The following is a 20,309-nucleotide window of genomic DNA, read 5'->3' as shown; positions in this document are numbered from 1 at the left end:
CCAGAAGTAATGATGACCCGTGGACTGATCACACATAACAGAAGAAAACATAATTTTATGCTTTCCTGATAAATTCTTTCTTCTGTTGTGTGATCAGTCCACGGCCCGCCCTGTTTTAAGGCAGGTAAATATCTTTTAAATTATACTCCAGTCACCACTTCACCCTTGGTTACTCCTTTCTCGTTGATTCTTGGTCGAATGACTGGGACTGACGTAGAGGGGAGGAGCTATATGCAGCTCTGCTGGGTGAATCCTCTTGCATTCTCCTGTTGGGGAGAGTTATATCCAGAAGTAATGATGACCCGTGGACCTGATCACACAACAGAAGAAAGGAATTTATCAGTTAAGCATAAATTATGTTTTTGTATGGGGGTGTTACACCATGGTCTATACTTTTATATTTGAATATGTTGAAATGTTTCTTGGTCTTAAATCTATGCAGGTTGTTTTATATATAGTTAGTTACAGCATTTGGCCAAATAGTTTAAGCCAAGGACCTTTTGCTTTGCCCTGAGACTTGTCTGGGGTTAACGAGTCACTAAAAGCTGTGCAGCTGGCTGTGAGTGCTGGTGAGCACCCAGGGCTGTATGTTTTGCAGGCTCATAGGATATGTACCCAGTCTGATTTGAGAGTGTTGTCCATTTCTGTGTTTATTATATATATATATATATATATATAATAAGCTAATAACATTTTGAAACTGTAAGCAAAGCTGCAGTGTTTCAGGTATGCCACCAAAGTCATATTGATTGATTTGTTTTAGGCTAAACAAAGCAACTCAAAAGATTCAGTAAGAAAAAAACGATCTCTGCTTGTGAATGCCGGTCTCTGTTTAGCTCCGGATGTATTTCAGATGGTCCTCGACAGTGAAAATGACGCTAAAGGTAATGGGTGGAACTTTTTTTTTTGCAATGTGTGGGGTTGAGTGGAGTTAGGGCATGCCTTGGGTGGAGCTGGGCACTGCAGTCCCTGGAAACTGGGACGTTTGCCCTGACCTGGGTATTTCCTATATCAGCGCAGAGTTACATAACCTCTTTTTCTAGCTGCGGGAGGAACAGTGGAAGACTTCCCAACCCATGAAATTCCAGCAATATGTGTTTTTCCTAAACAAAAAAGCTCCATCAAGCTCCATTACTTTATATAAGAGGCATCTCGCCACTTGCAGAGACTACCCCTTTTTTACGATAACTCCACAAGGGCAGCCCCTGCGAGGCTCGGCGTTAAAAACCACGTCAGAACCTTTGGTTGAGCCTAGTCCTAAAATAACTTACAGCATTTAAGGCAAGAAGTTCCTTGTTTTATATATTAGTTTTTCTTTATCCCATACTCTTAACAACTATAAGTATTACATATACAAACCAAACTTATAATTCTTTATTTTCATTCATCTTAAAACAAAATCACATATCTTTGGGTGACAGTAACATGATGTAAGTCAAATACACTTCATAAGATTTACAGGGCAGTCACATGATTGTTATTTTTCACACACATTAACACAAGAGTTGCCTTGGGATTTTTTTGTTTATATTATTTAAATTTGGCAAATTCATTTCACATAGACAGTTTTTCTCCCTTAGGCCTGACTTCCTTTTCTTTCCTCATCCTTTTCTTTTCTTTATGGTTTTAGCGGAAAGACCATGTTACATGTGCATTGGTTTCCTGAAACTTTTAATTAAAATATTTTTTTGCGATTTATATATTTTTCTCTAATATATCTATGTTGGTTTTTTTATGTATACATTTTATGGTACCAGTCATAATCTGATCAACAATTAAATCATTGATTTACCATATACATCACCATACTTTATTTATTATTGTTTAACTTCTTTTCTTCTTAAACGGGAAGAGTCCACAGCTGCATTCAATAATTTTGGCAATTCAGAATCTGGCCACCAGGAGGAGGCAAAGACACCCCAGCCAAAGGCTTAAATACCTCCCCCACTTCCCTCATCCCCCAGTCATTCTTTGCCTTTCGTCACAGGAGGTTGGCAGAGAAGTGTCAGAAGATCTAAGTTAGTCTTTTATGGAGGGTAGTATTCTTCAAAATGGGACTGGAGTTTTAAGTAATCCTGTCAGCCTTTCAATGAGAGCATGGATGAAAGTTAGAGTCCGGAGATGCAGGGAGTGTCGTCCTTGCGAAACCATCCCGAATCATGTTAACAGCTCCTTGGCAATCATCATTGACGAGTTTCGCTGCCTGCCTTTATTCACTCAAGTCCATGTCAGAAGCGATGCTACTATCTGTCACACTTGAAGGGCCGTGTTCCTGTTCCATGGCGTAGATTCCGGTAAGATAGTTTCATTTTATTTCGATATGTGAATGTAATGTTAATGAAAGAAGTCAGGGTTCCAGTGGGACTCCTTTATCTTATGGAATCAAGGGTTAATATCTCCTGTGGGGGGGTTATTGAACAGGGGGGACTTTAATTATGTTTGTTATATGATTCAATCTGCTAATGTATAGTGATGCTTGGGCTCATGGCTATTCAGAACATAACAGCCTTTCCATCAGACTGCGTGGTTCTTTTGGACTGGCGTGCCTTATTTGTTGGCTTACACGGTGCGCCGCGTGACCGAGTGTGGTCACGTTGTAATTCCATTCCCATACTCTGACCGGTTGATGATGGAGAGAGTCTGTTCGTTAGTTGTCTGGTTCACAGGAGGTGGTGAGTGCCCCAGCCATTGGGGGTGTAAGGTGCCGTTTAGCTTTTGTTCATATTTGCAATCTCCAAGTTATGGAGGATTCTGATTTATTAGAGACGGACATCTCCGACTCAGAGTATATGTCTTGTGAGGAGTATGAAATGGCCCAGGTTATCCATGCCCATCAGTTATGTTCTGATTGCCGTGCTAGAGTACTCTCTTCCCCCCGATTCAGGGAGTGTAGAGTGTGTTGAGCCATCTGCCCCTGAGGATTCCATGTCCAGTGAGACTCACACCCAGAACCTTCTTTTGCTATGCAAGCAGGTGTCCCTATGACCGTTACTCCTCCGGAAGGCGGCTTGTTTCCTCCAGAGGTTACAGCATGGTTCCACATGGCCATATCTATGGCGCTGGCGCATTTATCTCTCCCAAGAGAAGTAATTTTAAGATACTGTCCGTGTTCTGTTAACCAGAGTCTGTTTGACTTTCTGGGGAAGCGATGGCCTCTGAGGCTTCAGGGGCCCCTCCCTTATGGTCCGGGGTCGTCCATCGATCCAGCGGGGGAACATTTTGCCTTCCGTTATAGACTGGCACGTCTTCGTGTACTACTAAGGCATGTTTTGGCGGTGCTGTAGGATTCCGGTCTTACTAGGCCGAGGGATCCTCGGTCTTCCGTGCCGGATGGCAAACTGGGTTAGATGTATGGGGATGAAGCCAATCTCCTTGACGTCTCCGTTTTTTCTTTTCTTTAAGTATCTGTTCCAGTTCTGAGCTTAGGAGAATGGGGCCCCTGATCGGCTGGTCCTGTTAGCGTGCCCATTCTCCTTGGGCGTTCACCCACGAGTGCGGCCTTCATTTATTTGATCCAGATAGGATGTGTTTAATTTGTTTTTCGAAGCTCATGTCTGTTATAATTTCCGTATTGGGAAAGTTTCTTCTCTGGAACTGATACTTGCAATCAGTTATGTTTATAGTTTATGTTATCGATCCCTTTGGGGGTTTCGTTTTTTCTTGGACCTTGGACAGTTTCAGAGTGCTCCCGTACCAGACGGGTCCTGGTCGGGCGCTAGCAACTGCTCCTTACGGTTCATTGAACGGGAGTCACTGTGATAATACTATCACTGGGCTCCTATAGGAGGCACTAAGATCTGGTGTAGATAATAATAAAATATTGGTGAATAAAAATGTAGAAAACGGCTGGCAATGATACAAATGGCAATGTTTTACACCAGTATGCCAACATAAATAATAAATTGTGAGAAATGAACAATATAAAATAAAAACATAGAATGTGTACGAATCAGATGGTATATGCAACCCAATCTGGATAGTCCAGCGAGTCTCTTCAAATGTCCATCAGTACTTGAACAGGCTGCTCTCTGTCTTCACCCCACTGGATGATGTATTCTATGATGCAAAACAAAAAACAGAAACAGAGGCGCCACATGTGTGGATCAATATAACCAGAAATCCAGTGAAGGAGTAGAATAAGGGTACTCACAAACGAGGCGGCACTCTCTTGTGCCAGTAGAGGCAGGCTGGTTTTCAACAGCAAACCAGCTGGCTGTGTGTCTCCCAAATCGATAAAGAATGCTTGTCTCCTGGGTGTCAAACCCCGGCCAAAATACTGCAGTGGAAGGAGGAGGGAGGGCTATGGTGCCCTTAGGTTACTGTTATGGGGATAGTAACACCAACACCAGACTTATGTAAAAGTATAAAATCAGTCTTTTTATTATACACAATAAAAATACCAAATGGTATAACAAATTACAGCTGGGTGATGACAGACTATCTCCCCATGGACCATACAAAATAGCGACGCGTTTCTCGGGGAACACCCCGTTTCCTCAGGCTTGTATGTATGTTGTATGAATAAATGCCCTTTATATAGGGCTTAGTAACCTAATATTCAAATGAATCCTCCCCTTCCTTTATCTGAATTGACCTATCATGTCCTTCCTTTCCAAACACTCCCCATTGTTGTGAAGTTGTAACAATAATTAGTTCTAACCATATATCGTGATTAGATTTGAAATCGTACAAATTTGTATGCCTATGTGTCCCTGATAGTAATATGTAAAAAAGCAATTGGATCGTTAGTTACCGATCTCGATCCTCCGCTATGTGTAATATAATTGTAGTGAGAAGACTGACATAAGTTCCGAAACCTAACCAATAGGGTTACGGCTATATCGGGGGCCTGTTCCAACATTGCGATCCCATTGGTTACACTCTCGGCTGTATGGCATGGCAATCCCATTGGCTACGCTCTGGACTGTGTATTGTGTTGTCAAGACATAATGTCATGTGATCGGTAGTGTGGGTCAATTCAGATAAAGGAAGGGGAGGATTCATTTGAATATTAGGTTACTAAGCCCTACATAAAGGGCATTTATGCATACAACATACATACAAGCCTGAGGAAACGGGGTGTTCCCCGAGAAACGCGCCGCTATTTTGTATGGTCCATGGGGAGATAGTCTGTCATCACCCAGCTGTAATTTGTTATACCATTTGGTATTTTTATTGTGTATAATAAAAAGACTGATTTTATACTTTTACATAAGTCTAGTGTTGGTGTTACTATCCCCATAACAGTAACCTAAGGGCACCATAGCCCTCCCTCCTCCTTCCACTGCAGTATTTTGGCCGGGGTTTGACACCCAGGAGACAAGCATTCTTTATCGATTTGGGAGACACACAGCCAGCTGGTTTGCTGTTGAAAACCAGCCTGCCTCTACTGGCACAAGAGAGTGCCGCCTCGTTTGTGAGTACCCTTATTCTACTCCTTCACTGGATTTCTGGTTATATTGATCCACATATGTGGCGCCTCTGTTTCTGTTTTTTGTTTTGCATCCTTACGGTTCATGTCACCCACATGGTGCCGGTGTGCTGGTTACCCTGTAGGGTGCTGAGTTGTTCACTTTGATAAGTGTTCGTTTTTTCTTCTTGCCTTCATTTCCAGAAATCAGAGGGACTTCATCGGTCTGCCTCCCGTTCCTACTGTTGAGGGGGTTCCAGACTCTGTGCCTGCTGAGGCTCATCGTGAGAGGTCTTTTGGCCTTGGTTGCAAAGTTTATCCATTCCCATGGGTTTGGAGGTTTGGATGACCTCTGGGCATCCGGGGTACCAGATGGATGGCGATTTTCGTTTTCACTCTTGGTATCTTCTGGATGTCTGTTTTTTGTGGCCTAGTCGCAAGTACCTCTCAAAGGTTGCTGGGGCTACTTTTTCCCTACTTGGGTGGTCAGGTCATCTGTGTCTGGAACTCCTTATTACTTCCTTTTTTAGTATGTTGTACGCTCTTATATTGGGAGCGCAGGGGCTGGGGTAAGTCCCTTTTGCTTTTCCCCGGCATTTACCCCTCGTCGACTTTTCTGCCAGGAGTTGTGAGGCTCCCACAGTTTTTCCTGTGTGGTACAGGATTTTCCTTTAAACTGATCCCTGTAAGGGTCTTTGGAGATATTATCATCTTCTCATCCTAAGGGCTTGTTTGGAGCCTGTCCCTTGTAAACCTGTGGTCTTCGAGGGGGGGTGTTCCCCTTTGACTCTCTAAGAGATCTAGCTCTCTGGGTTTGCAAGCCGAGGGTCCTGGATCAGTTGCACCTCCGGGTGCTGTTTGCCCTCTTTGTAGGCCTGTTAAGATGTCTCTCAAGGCTCTTTGGCCTGAATCTATTTCAAGCGTCCAATGTCCAGGGACATTGAGATGTGGGATGCACTGCCTAGAGTGCACTCCTCCATATGAGGTGACTTGTTGGTTCCTCAGGGGGTTAGAACATTGACCGGTCTCAGATTCTAGGGGTCTGGCTTATGGCCATGTCTCTTGTCTGAGATTTTAAGTCCGGATCTGGATCGGTCCTGGATGGTTCCGTTTCAAACCTTTCGATTTTGGAACATCCGCATGTCCCTTCAGGGGAAATTTTATAACTGCCTAAGGGTTAGTTTTGCTGTCTCTCAGGCAGGATCTTACAATTGTTGTCAGGGGCAGCTATTGCACCTTGATGTGGGCTTGTGGTTGTTTGTTATAACTGAGCTGTCAGTATGGCTGATTTGGTCTTTTATCAATTGTTTTTTTATCGTTTCTCTCATCTCTTCTCCATGCCTATAGCTGGGGAAGCGGTTCCTTTGCGTTAACCCTTGGGGAGGTTTTCAGAATACAGTATACATGGGGTCCCAGAGGTCCTTCTTTTCTCATTTTTACGAGGGGTTCTGCCCTTCCTTGCGTGCAAGAGGTCTTGGGGACTGGATTCTGGTACTGGGATGCTGTAGTTCAGTGTCCTATCTCCCTTGGTTGGGAGTGGTCCTTCTTTGGAAAGGAGCTTTTTACGGGTTCTAGATCCCGAGCACGTAGTATTTCTGCCTTGGCTTTGTGATAGGAAGCAAGATTAATTAATGGTCAGAGTTGTTCTCCCATGGGTTTGTTCCCTTTCGGTCCCTCCTTTTTCCTCTCAGTTGTGATTCAGAGAATTATGTCTTCTTTGTATTCGGACATTGCCAATCCGTTTGGACAGGGTCCGTTACCTCGGAGTGGGAGTCGGGGATCTGGCTGCTCTGTTGAGTCTTGACCGTGTACTTCCAGTTGCTGCAAGTCTATGTGGCCTATGGGATATCTACCCTGCCTAGTAGCTGAAGGCTTGGAGTTTGAATCCTGCTGTGGCAGCTTTCTATCCTGTTTCCTGCCTTCGGTTGGGGGTTCACAATGTTTCATCCCTCCACTGGTTTCATGGGTGCTAGTGTTAGATGTTCTTCTACGGTCTGGTTTTTTCTTGGACGAGAGTCGTTGTTGATTTTTTTTTGGCCTTCTCTGTGGGATTGTCTCCCACGGTGGCTTGGGGTCAGCTTTACAGCCTTGAGGCTGGAGCTTGCGAGTTCTTGTTCAGAGGTGGCTGTGTGTTTCACTAGATAGCCTTTTTTTTTCTCTGATAGGATATAGGTTTTGTTTTCTAATCCTTGTCTGCAGGATCTTAATTTCTCAGAATTCCTTCAGTTTTATATGCTACCTATGTTTGTCTAGTTTTAGCAGTTGTGTCCACTAGACTATGGTACAGTGGGGAGCTTACGGCTTCCTTGGAGCACCATAAGTCGTATGGTGTTGTGTCAGGGATCTGAGGGTAGTCCTTGGTTCTTCTTGTGATCACCTTTTCATAGGTGTGGAATTGATTCCTGGTCCTTTTCCTGCTAGGCAGTTCATTTCCCTTGGCGGTTGTCTTTAGCAACCTTGGGTTTGCGTTAGTCGTTTTAAGGGTTTCTTACCTTAGTTGGTAGTCCTTTAGATATTTATGTTCCTCAGTTTTTTCCCCCCTCAGGGGTAGGTGAAGGTTCTCTTCCTTCGGGTCGGGGGTTATTTCCGTGTGATCAGAATGTCTGTGGGATATGGCTCCTTGGGTTTTTTTTTTGTGCTCAATGGATTTTAGGGATCCGAGTGGTCTCTAATATAGCCTTGTAGGTTGTTTAACTGATGGGCAGTTACTTGGTCCTTCAGGTTTTTAACCCCTTGTTTCTAAGTGTTACAGTTTTTTTATCAGGTGTTGGGTAATTTCAGGCTGTGGTGCCCTTCGAAGGGGCTGCCTTCTGTACCTGCCCTTTGTTTGCATTCAGTGTCCTCTTTAGCTTGGGTATTGTTTTCCCAAAAGTAATGAATGCAGCTGTGGACTCTTCCTATTTAAGAAGAAAAACTTAAATTATGCTTGCCTGATAATTTTCTTTTCTTCGGACGGGAAGAGTCCACAGCTCCCCGCACTCGTTTTAACTATGGGGCGGCCATATTTTAGTCTTTGTTCTTCTGGCACCTTTTTCACCCTGATATTTCTCCTACTGTTCCTTGTTCCCTTGGCAGAATGACTGGGGGATGAGGGAAGTGGGGGAGGTATTTAAGCCTTTGGCTGGGGTGTCTTTGCCTCCTCCTGGTGGCCAGGTTCTGAATTCCCAAAAGTAATGGATGCAGCTGTGGACTCTTCCTGTCAGAAGAAAAGAAAATTATCAGGCAAGCATAATTTAATTTTTTTGTCAAATTTGATTAAAGTTTTAAAATATTTTATACAAATCGATCATAGTGCCAAGCATACTTTGGGATATTCTTTGTTTTTTAAAAATAATTTCAGGTTTGTAAAGCATGAGTTTTTGTAGTATATTATCTTAGTAACAATTACAATTATATCAAAGAAATATAATGGTTATTTATTTTTATAGTATATTTCTTGCAATTCATGCATGACATAAGAATAGTTCATGTTTCATTAAAGACACTAAGGGCCAGATTACGAGTGGAACGGTATTTTGCGTTAGAGCGTTAAAACGTTAGACATCATTTTTTTTAGCTCAGAGATGCGCACTCATATTACGAGTTGAAAGTAAAAAGTTTGTGCTTTCGCGCTTGTAATGTAGGGGTAACAAACTTGTAATACAAGCGAAATTAAACTTGAGTGCAAACCGTTGCAAAAACATTATATGGCCCGCATGTGAACAATAGCTCTCCACTCGTAATCGAGCCCTTAAAGAGACAGTCAACACCAAAATTGTTATTGTTTAAAAAGATAGATGATGCCTTTACTACCCATTCCCCAGCTTTGCACAACCAACATTCTTATTTAAACCTCTACATTTTTGCCGGTTTCTACGCCACTACAGACAGCCTCTTATCTCATGCTTTTTTATTTGCTTTTTTATTTGCTTTTCACAACAAGATAATGCTAATTCATGTGCGCTCTATAAATAAAAAGTCATGTGATCAGGAGGCTGTCAAAAGATGCTTAGATATAAGGTAATCACAGAGGTAAAAAGTATTTTAATATAAGAATGCTGGTTGTGCAAAACTAAGGAATGGGTAATGAAATGATTATCTATCTTTTTAAACCATGCAATTTTTGAAGTAGACTGTCCCTTTAAAGGGCCATATAAGTGGGAAAAAAATACATGATCTAATTTGTTAGAGCATGCCATTTTAACCCTTGCAACCCTGCAAAATCTGTATTTAAAGGGACATTAAACACTAAATACATGCTAGATAGAATGATGCATTCAAAGAAAAGATTAGTCCATGACTAACATGTAGATGTATTTTTTAAAGTTTCATTAGTTGTTTAAAAAGTGACAAAATAAGTGTAAAGTTTTAGTGTCTATAAAACACTGGGAGCTGCCATGTTGTAACTTGTGTACCTTCTCTGCTGTGGCCAATTAGAGACCGTTATAAATAGGTCACTAGAGTGTGCAACCAATGGTTGTGCTGGATTTAACAGTGTTCCTGCATTTCTAACAGGAACTGAAAGCTCACAATTTCAGAATGGAATTACAGGCAAAGAGGACAAAATAAATAATGAAAGTATATTGCAGAGTTGTTTTATTATATACATTTATAATTTTATATTACCATCTCAAAGTGTTTAATGTCCCTTTAACATGCAAAAGGGTTAAACATTTATTTGAAGCACCATTTGGGAGCTGCAGAAAACTGCAAGTCCTTAAGCAGAAATGGACCGTCGCCCAATCAGCAGCCACAGTGACAACAAGGTCCTGCTCAGCATCAGCAATGCTGTATAGCTTCCGAACCAGCAATTAACAGCATTGTAGGGGTCGCTAGTATTAAATTTACATAGTCTAATAAATTAGAACTGCCATTTTTCTACAATAATGTCCCTTTCAATAGTGCTGACACAGCCGTTGCCGCATCTAAAGTGGGAATGTGTAACCACACACAGAAGAATGTAAATTAAATAGTGTTTTTTTTTTTTTTTTTAAGTTTCTACAGGCAAAAATAACAAAAATGATAATGTAGCATATTTAAGTATGAAAGCAGAGCACCATATGAAATGTGTCCAGAAGAACCGAGGGACACTTGAATCGAATGGCAAATAAAAATGCCAATGAAAGGTGAGTTTCATCAAGATCTTATTTCCTATTTTGTTTTCCTAAAATGTTAAAGGGAACAGTCTACACCAGAATTTATATTTTTAAAAAGCTAGATAATCCCTTTATTACCCATCCTAGTTTTGCATAACCAACACAGTTATATTAATACAATTTTTACCTCTGTGATTAACTTGTATCTAAATCTCTGCAAACTGCCCCCTTATTTCAGTTCTTTTGACAGACTTGGGTATTTTAGCCAATCAGTGCGGGCTCCTAGGAGCTCCATGTGTGTGAGTACAGTGTTATCTATATGACATACATGAACTAACGCCCTCTAGTGGTGAAAAACTGTCAAAAATGCCTGAGTGAAGAGGCGGCCTTCAAGGGCTTAGAAATTAGCATATGATCCTCCTAGGTTTAGCTTTTAAATAAGAATACAAGAGAACAAAGCAAAATTGGTGATAAAAAGTAAATTGTTTAAAATTACATTCTCTATCTGGATCATGAAAGTTTATTTTGGACTAGACTGTCCCCTTTAAAAGCAAAGGTATCTGTATTGATTAGTTTCAGGTTTCTTCAGTCTACATAGAGTATAAATTAAAGAGACAGTAAAGTCAAAATTTAAAAATGCATGTTCTATCTGAATCATAAACGTTAAACAATTTTCCAATTTTCTTCTGTTATCAAATTTGCTTTTGTTCTCTTGGTATCCTTTTTATTGAAGAGTAAATACTAGGTAGGCTCCTCAGAGCTCAGAGTGTGCACGTGTCTTTAGTATTCTATGGCAAGAACGGTGTTTTGCCAACATTATTTATAGCTTTGTTATACAATGTTGCTAAACACTGCTTCAATAGAGTACTAAAGACACGTGCACAATCCTGAGCTCTTATCGAGCCTTCCTAGTTTTACTCTTCAATAAAAGATACCAAGAGAACAAAACAAATTTGATAACAGATAGAGCATGCAATTTTAAACAACTTTTTCAATTTATATCTGAATCATTAACTTTTATTTTGACTTTACTGTCTCTTTAATTTAGTATTGTGTCTTCCTTGTATAAGAAATTACGTGTGGAGCCATTCCTACTAATTTTTTAGTAAAATAAAATCATAATTATATATTTTGTTACATGAATGAAGTATCTAAAATGAGTTATTTGGGCTCTTGCCGTTAGCCTTAAAGGGATAGGAAAGTAAAAATTAAACTTGCATGATTCGGATAGAGCCAGTCATTTTAAGACACTTTTAAATTCACTTCTATTTTCAAATGTGCTTCATTTTCTTAGTATCCCCTTGTTAAAAAATAAATATGCACATATCATACACTAGTGGGAGCTGCTGCTAATTGGTGCCTGCAACACATTTGTCCTCTTGTGATTGGCTGAATAGATATTTTCAGCTTCCTGTCCAGTAGTGCAATGCTGTCCCTTCAGCAATGGATAACATGCAAATTAACGAAAATTTGATAATAGAATTAAAATTGGAAAGTTGTTTAAAATTGTATGTTCTATCTGAATCCTAAAATAAAATTGTGGGGTTTACTATCCCTTTAATGTATGCATTATTTAATAATTTTTTATGAATTTTATTTTGCAGGGTCAGACTTTGGGCAGACTTGGCAAAAATTGCCCAGAAAGCAAGAGGTGTGGATGTTTGCCGCACAGCATGTCGATTTTGCCTGCCTATATGATGATGCCCGCTGGAAGGTCCCAAAACAGGAAAGTTTGTAAGTAGTTTTATAGACTTTAAAGGATAGTAAACTAATTTTTTTTTCTTTCGTGATTCAGATAGAGGTGCCTATCTATCAGCTCAGAACAGAGCTTGACAGCCCGTGTTCTGGCGAGTCTTCAGACTCGCCAGAAACCACAAGTTATGGAGCAGCGGTCACAAAGACCGTTGCTCCATAACCCTGTCCGCCTTCTCTGAGCAGGGGGGACAGGAATCGCCCGGAATTCAACCCCGATGGAGTACGCGTTGCCGCGAGTCTGCCAGGGGGCGGCGTTGCACCAGCAGCTCTAGTGAGCTGCTGGCAGGGCTGCCACTAGAAATTTTGGGGCCCCTGACTTAACATTGATCAGCCCCCCCCCCCTCCTTTGACATGTGCAATTTTTGACCAAGTGACTAAAGCGTATATGCACTTTATTCTTAAGTGTTTATTTAAACTTGGAAATGTTATAAAGGTAGTAACATACACACACACAGACACACTCATACACTGAAACACACACACTCACACATAAGGATTCACCATATAGACACTTTAGCAGACACGCAAAGAAACACGCTCAGGACACAGACACCCAAACAGACACTCAGCACTTGTTTACATTGACCTGACAAGTAATGAGGTACGACTACAGTTTTGTAAAAGAAGGAGATTTAGAAAACAAAATATGGAGTTGTGATTATCTTTTTGTAAAGAAGATGCCAACTAAATGATGACAACAGCATGCAGTGGCTGAAAGGAAGGAACTGCCCTAAACAATAATTTAAAGGTTATTGGTGGATTAGGTGACTTCCGGAAAGGTCTCATTAGTCTCAAAGTCTGTAAGAAAGATGGAATAATCAGTAGTAAGGTCCAAAATGTCCTAAAAAGGAAAAAGACAATGGACCCCCACACAACAAACTCAAACTTGCACATACACCCAAGGAAACAACGACAGAGACAGCCTCAGAAAACACACAAAGACATAATACACACACACAGAGACACCCACAGAAAACACACAAGACATACACACACAGAGAGCACAATTACATAAAACACAGAAAGACATACATACACACACCCCTCACTGAGACATCCACAGAAAACACACAAATACATACACACACACACCCTCACAGAGGACACCTACAGAAAACACACACCCTCACAGAGACATCCACAGAAAACACAGACATACACACCCACCCTCACAGAGGCATCCAGAGAAAATACACAAAGACAAACTAACACACCCTCACAGAGACACCCATTAAAAAAGCTCAAACACATATGCCACACACCCTCACAGACATCCACAGAAATGCACAAGACATACACACCCACCCTCACAGAGAGACCCACTGAAAAAAATACATACACACTCATAGAGACACAAACCAAAGCACAAAGACATAAACACAGACACCCACAGAAACACTCACAGGAGGAAACATTAAGGCACACACTGTACAAACAAAGTGCCAAGTCTGTCTCACACCTGTGCATAGTGGTTTAGTGCACACTCAGAAATCCTCTCAACTGCTACATACTTTACTACTTGTAATATAATAACATTCCCCCATGCTCAATTAGCACTCTGCTGTAGTACCCACTGGTGGTTGCCAAAATTAAAAAAAAAAATTTTTTTTTGCTTCCTTTCCCTCATGGGGCCCCCCCTGCCCATTGGGCCCCCTGACTGGAGTCAACCCTGTCACCCCCTGATGGCGGGCCCCTGCTGCTGGTGCAATGCTGAATACGGAGAGCGTCCTTGCTCTCCGCATTCAGCGAGGTCTTGCGGACCTGATCCGCACTGTCGGATCAGGTCCGCAAGACATTTGATAAATAGGCCCCCAGAGCATTCAATTTTAAACAACATTCTAATTTACCTCCAATTATCAAATTTTCTTTGTTCTTTTGTATCTTTATTTGAAAAAGTAGGAATGCAATCTAAGGAGCTGGCCCATTTTTGGTTCAGGGACCCTGGCTAGCGCTTGCTAATTGGTGGCTACATTTAGCCCACCAATAAGCAAGTGCAACCCAGGTTCTGAACTAAAAATGGGCCAGCTCTTAGCTTACATTCCTACTTTTTAAAATAAAGATACCAAGAGAAGGAAGAAAAATTGATAATAGGAGTAAATTAGAAAGTTGCTTAGAATTGCATGCTCTATCTAAATCATGAACGTTTTATTTTTATTTTAGCGTACCTTTAAATCTGTTTCTCTGATTTCAGAAATAATATTTATGACATAGTTTACATTACTTGAATTAAAGATGTATTTGTTCACTATAATGTCCCTTTAAACGTGACATTGTTTAATGTAAATTTATTGAGTTGCAGATTGATAAAACTTGATAAAAAAAATTATAAGGTTATTTTTATATATATATATATATATTTTTTATTAGTGCAGAAGAAGAAATCAGCAGTGAGTAATTTGGATGAAGGAAAGAAGTGGAAGTGTAGGAGCTTGAATCATCAATTCCAAGATTATATCATTTAGCGAAGAAAGGTCTTTGCTGAGAACTTTGGCAGAAATACGGTTTATCAATGCAGAGGTTGGTACTCGCAGTTCTTACTCCTAACAGCTCTAAAACAATTGTGGTCAGTTTGTAGACACTTAAGAATCAATTAAGATAACTTGTTTATATTTGAGGAAGGAAACAACTCAATTTGAAGGATTAGCCCTCCAGACATAGGGTGATTAATCACATAGGTCCTGCATTCTTTAAAGCTCTCCACCTAATAGTGATGTCGCGAATAGTTCGACCGGCGAATAGTTCCCGGCAAACAGAGCATGTTCGCGTTCGCCGCGGTGGCGAACATATGCGATGTTCGATCGCCCCCCTATTCGTCATCATTGAGTAAACTTTGACCCTGTACCCTCACAGTCAGCTGCACATTACAGCCAATCAGCGGCAGACCCTCCCTCCCAGACCCTCCACCTCCTGGACAGCATCCATTTTAGATTCATTTGGAAGCTGTATTCTTAGTGAGAGGATGGACAGTGTAGCTGCTGCTGATTTAATAGGGAAATTGATAGCTTGGCTAGTGTATTCAGTGTCCCACTACAGTCCCTGAAGGACTCATCTGATCTCGGCTGTAAGGACAGCCAATCCAAAAAGCCCTTTTTAGGGCTAAAACATCAGTCTGCTTTTTTTTTTTTTCATGTGTAATCTAATTGCAGTTGCCTGCCTGCCAGCGTGTGTGTCAGGCTCACAGCGTATACTGTGACCACTTACCCCCAGTGCCACCACTCATATCTGGTGTAACAGTAGTGTACATTTAAAAAAACAAACACTTTTTTTGACTGTGAAGAATAATAGCAGGCAGCTGCCAGTACCTAGATGGCCGCCAATAAGGCAGATGGGGAGGGTTAGAGACGACTGTTTTGGGGGGATCATGGAGGGTTGGGGGCTAAGGGGGGATGCTACACCATAGCATATGTAAATATGCTAAAAAAAATATATATATTTTTTAAAACCTTTTCTTTTAGTACTGGCAAGACTTTCTGCCAGTACTTAAGATGGCGGGGACAATTGTGGGGTGGGGGAGGGAAGGGAGCTGTTTGGAGGGATCAGGGGGTCTGATGTGTCAGGGAGGGAGGCTGATCTCTACAAAAAGCTAAAATTAACCCTGCATAGCTCCCTAACAAACTACCTAATTATCCCCTTCACTGCTAGCCATAATACACGTGGTGATGCGCCTGCAGCATTTAGCGGCCTTCTAATTACCAAGAAGCAACGCCAAAGTATATATGTCTGCTATTTCTGAACAAAGGGGATCCGAGAGAAGCATTTACAAGCCATTTGTGCCACTAATTGCACAAGCTGTTTGTAAATAATTTCAGTGAGAAACCTAAAATTGCGAAAAAAAATTAAGTTTTTTTTTAATTTTGATCGCATTTGCGGTTGAAATGGTGGCATTAAATATACCAAAATGGGCCTAGATCAATACTTTGGGTTGTCTACTACAGTACAATTAAGGTAAATTAACTCTACAAGCTCCCTACATGCTCCCTATTTAACCCCTTCACTGCTGGGCATAAAAACACATGTGTGCGCAGTGGCATTTAGCAGCCTTCTATTACCAAAAAGCAACGCCAAATCCATATAAGTCTACTATTTCTGAACAAAGGGGATCCCAGCGAAGCATTTACAACCATTTTATGCCATAATTGCAAAAGTTGTTTGTAAATAATTTCCTGTGAGAAACCTAAAGTTTGTGAAAAAGTGAACACTTCTTTTTTTTATTTGATCGCATTTGGCGGTGAAATGGTGGCATTAAATAGAACAAAAATGGGACTAGATCAATACTTCGGTTGTCTACTACACTACACTTAAGCTAAAATTAACTCTACAAGCTCCCTACATGCTCCCTAATTAACCCCCTTCACTGCTGGGCATAAAACACGTGTGGGTGACGCAGTGGCATTTAGCAGCCTTCAAATTACCAAAAAGCAACGCCAAAGCCATATGTCTGCTATTTCTGAACAAAGGGATCCCAGAGAAGCATTTACAACCATTTATGCCCATAATTGCATAAGTTATTTGTAAATAATTTCCTTTGAGAACCCTAAAGTTTGTGAAAAAGTGAACAATTTTTTTTTTATTTGATCGCATTTTGGCGGTGAATGGTGGCATGAAATATACCAAAATGGCCCTAGATCAATACTTTGGGATGTCTTCTAAAAAAAAAAATATACATGTCAAGGGATATTCAAGGTATTCCTGACAGATATCAGGGTTCCAATGTAACTAGCGCTCATTTTGAAAAAAAGTGGTTTTGAAATAGCAAAGTGCTTCTTGTATTTATTTCCCTATAACTTGCAAAAAATCAAAGAACATGTTAACATTGGGTATTTCTAAACTCAGGACAAAATTTAGAAACTATTTAGTATGGTTGTTTTTTGGTGGTTGTAGATGTGTAACAGATTTTTCAGGGCCTGCCAGGGCACAGTGTCACACCAGTGCAACTCATATCTGGTGTAAGAGTAGTGTACATTAAAAAAAAATACAATTTTGACTGTAATAGATTGAATAGCAGTTAGTTGTCTGCAAGCGTGTGTGTCAGGCCTACAGCGTCTACTCTGCCAACTTCTGCCAGTGCACAGTGCCACTCAATCTGTTGTCACAGTAGCTTGCACGCATAGTACCACTAATAAAAAAAAAAAATGACAGGCAGAGGCAGGCCACCCCACAGGGGGCCGTCGTGGTCGTGGTGCTATGATTCCCTTTGGCCCTAGAATAATGCCCAGTGTTCAGAGGCCACGTACCCCGAACTCGAAAAGTTCTGAGGACATAGTTGACTGGCTAACACAGGACACCCAATCTTCTACAGCTTCCGCTCGGAACCTTGACGCACCATCCTCCTCCAGCTTAGCTTCGGGCACCTCTCAAGTTACCACTCGCCCGCCTGCCGCCACCACCAACACTAGCACCACAGCCGCTTCACTTGATCTGTCAGAAGGAGTTATTTACATATCAGTTGGAAGAAATGAGTGATGCGCAACCATTATTGCCAGAGGATGTAGATAACAGGGATATGTCTAAGTCAGGCAGCATTACACACATGGACGTACGTTGTGATGATGATGATGTTGTACCCGCTGCGGGAGTTTGGTCTGTCACTGTGAAGCGGGCGTAACCCTTACACTACCTGATCGATACAACATTATACCTGATGTTTTAAAGCACGTTATTCCAAACAATTTAGGAATGGTTAGGTGATTTATGCCCTTTATGGATTAAAACCAGACTCTGCATCACTATGTCATTTTCCATGGGAGTTTTGCCATGGATCCACCCCTCCGTCATGCCACAGTCCAGGTGTTTAGTCCTTTGAAAACAACTTTTCCATCACTATTGTGGCCAGAAAGAGTCCCTGTGGGTTTTTAAAATTGGCCTGCCCATTGAAGTCAATGCTTCGCCGGGTTCGCAAACTTTGCGGAAAGTTCACGTTCGCCGTTCCCGAACCCATGTTCGCAACATCACTACCACCCAAGTGAGAGTTGTCTAAAAATGTCTGTTAAAATTACAGTCAGTCAAAACTAAACTTTCATGATTCATATAGGGCATGCAATTGTAAACAACTTTATAATTTACTTTTTATCATCAAATTTGCTTTGTTCTTTTGGTATTCTTGTTTTAAAGCTATACCTAGGTAGGCTCATATGCTAATTTCTAAGCCCTTGAAGACCACCTCTTATCAGTCTTTTTACAGCTAGACAGTGCTAGTTCATATGTGCTCATATAGACAGCATTGTGCCCACTCCCTTGAGTTATTTTTAAGTCCGCACTTATTGGCTAAAATGCAAGTCGGTCAAAAGAACTGAGATAAGGGGTCAGTCTGCAGAGGCTTAGATACAATGTAATCACAGAGTTAAATGTATATTAATATAACAGTGTTGGTTATGCAAAACTGGGGAATGGGTTATAAAGGGATTATCTATCTTTTTAAACAATAACAATTCTGGAGTAGACTGACCCTTTAATATACAGAAATTAACATAGATTTTGACAGTAGATAAGAACCAAAAAGGTCCATCAAGTCTACCCATATTACATGTTGCTTACTTCTTAGGATAGACTCATGCTTTTCACAGGCATTTTGAATTATTTTACAGTCCTTGTGTTTACCTGCATCTCTGTTGGATGTTTATTCCATGAATCCACCACACTCTTTGTAAAAAACGTCTTCATCACATTTCTCTTGAATCTGTTACCCTCTAACTTAAGACTGTGACCCCTTGTTTTGATATTTTTTTTTTGCTGAAAATGCTTTCAGCTTCCACTTTATGAATTCCCTTCATATGCTTAAAGGTTTCTATCATGTCTCCTCTTTCCCTTCTCTCCTCTAAACTATACATAGTCTTTCTTTGTACATTTTATATTTTAGACCATGTACCGTTTTAATAGCCCTTTACTGGTTTATATCCTTTTGGAGATATGGGGCTAGATTTAACAAGCAGCGGATGCTACTTTCTTTGCCCGAAAATTTCCGGTCGTAAGACCGCTGCTCCTTAACTTGTCCCCCACCTTTTAGGTAGCATACTGCAATCATCCTGATCCGATTGTGATGATTGACACCCCCTGCTAGCGGCCTATTGGCCGCAAATGTGCAGGGGGCAGCATTGCACAAGCATTTCACAAGAAATGCTTGTGCAATGTTAAATGCTGATAGCGTATGCTGTTGGCATTAAGCGATGTCGGGCGGACATGATTTGCTACAGCGAATCATGTCCGCCCGGCATTTAATAAATTGACCCCATGGTCTCAAGAACTGTACACAGTATTACAGAAGAGGCCTAATGCTACAAGATCTTGCTGTGTTTCTCACTAAAGGTTGTGCTGTACATTTCTGTATGTGAAGGAGAGACGCAAAAATTCAAATTCTTATTAATGAAAAAAATATTTAATGTACACAGTAAAAATCATATTTACGCTACAATGTGTTTTTAATATATAAAGTAAAAATTGTACCAAAAGGTACAAAAACAAACTTTATTTTTCTATTGTAAAGTCAATCTTGCAGCCTTTACAATGGGGCTAAACAAGCCCTTCTTGGACATGTCTGAAGTTTTCTTATAGGTCTGATTGGCATAGATTAAAAATGATGTGTTTGTGAAACTAATATGTTGCTGAACCAACTTGTTGCAACAATACTATTGGAAAATGGTGAGATTGAAAGAGGTTTGTAACCATCCCTCGTCAGTGAAGAGAGATAAGCTCCACTGCTTCTTTCTCACACCTCTCAGCTTTTTGTGGCATAGGACCGATAATCAAAAACTCTCCGACATGGAGAGAAATCACACTATGTGGCCAAATTATCAAGCTCCGTGCGAGCCTTCAGACTAGCCGGTAATAGTAGTTATGAAGCAGCGGTCTTAAGACCACTGCTCCATAACTGGTCTGCAATCCACCTGGTCCTATACGATCGTGCTGATTGACACCCCTTGGTAGAGGCCGATTGACTGCTGGTGAACTGCTTGTGCAATGTTAAATGCCGACAGCATAAGCTGTCTGCATTCAGCAATGTCTGTCGGACATGATACGCTACATCGTATCATGTCGGACAGACATTGATAAATCTGCCCCAAAATCTTTTTTAG

At 40.9% G+C, this 20,309-nt stretch overlaps 1 protein-coding gene across 1 annotated transcript in view; it reads left to right on the top strand.

The window, feature by feature from the left end:
* Positions 1 to 763: 763 nt before the first annotated feature.
* The window catches only part of LOC128644243 (cilia- and flagella-associated protein 46-like), a gene marked incomplete at both ends in the record, with an annotated part of 384,741 nt that continues 365,195 nt past the window's right edge, over positions 764 to 20,309 (top strand). The window contains 6 exon segments of the mRNA XM_053696926.1: positions 764 to 884; positions 10,385 to 10,467; positions 10,469 to 10,515; positions 12,090 to 12,174; positions 12,176 to 12,219; positions 14,613 to 14,757. Coding sequence (XP_053552901.1) covers positions 764 to 884; positions 10,385 to 10,467; positions 10,469 to 10,515; positions 12,090 to 12,174; positions 12,176 to 12,219; positions 14,613 to 14,757 — 525 coding nt within the window.

Source organism: Bombina bombina, unplaced genomic scaffold (genome assembly GCF_027579735.1).
Source record: "Bombina bombina isolate aBomBom1 unplaced genomic scaffold, aBomBom1.pri scaffold_480, whole genome shotgun sequence".
Classification (NCBI taxonomy): Eukaryota; Metazoa; Chordata; class Amphibia; order Anura; family Bombinatoridae; genus Bombina; species Bombina bombina.
Note: the sequence above shows the minus strand (reverse complement) of the source record. Positions and strands in the feature narration are given on the sequence as shown.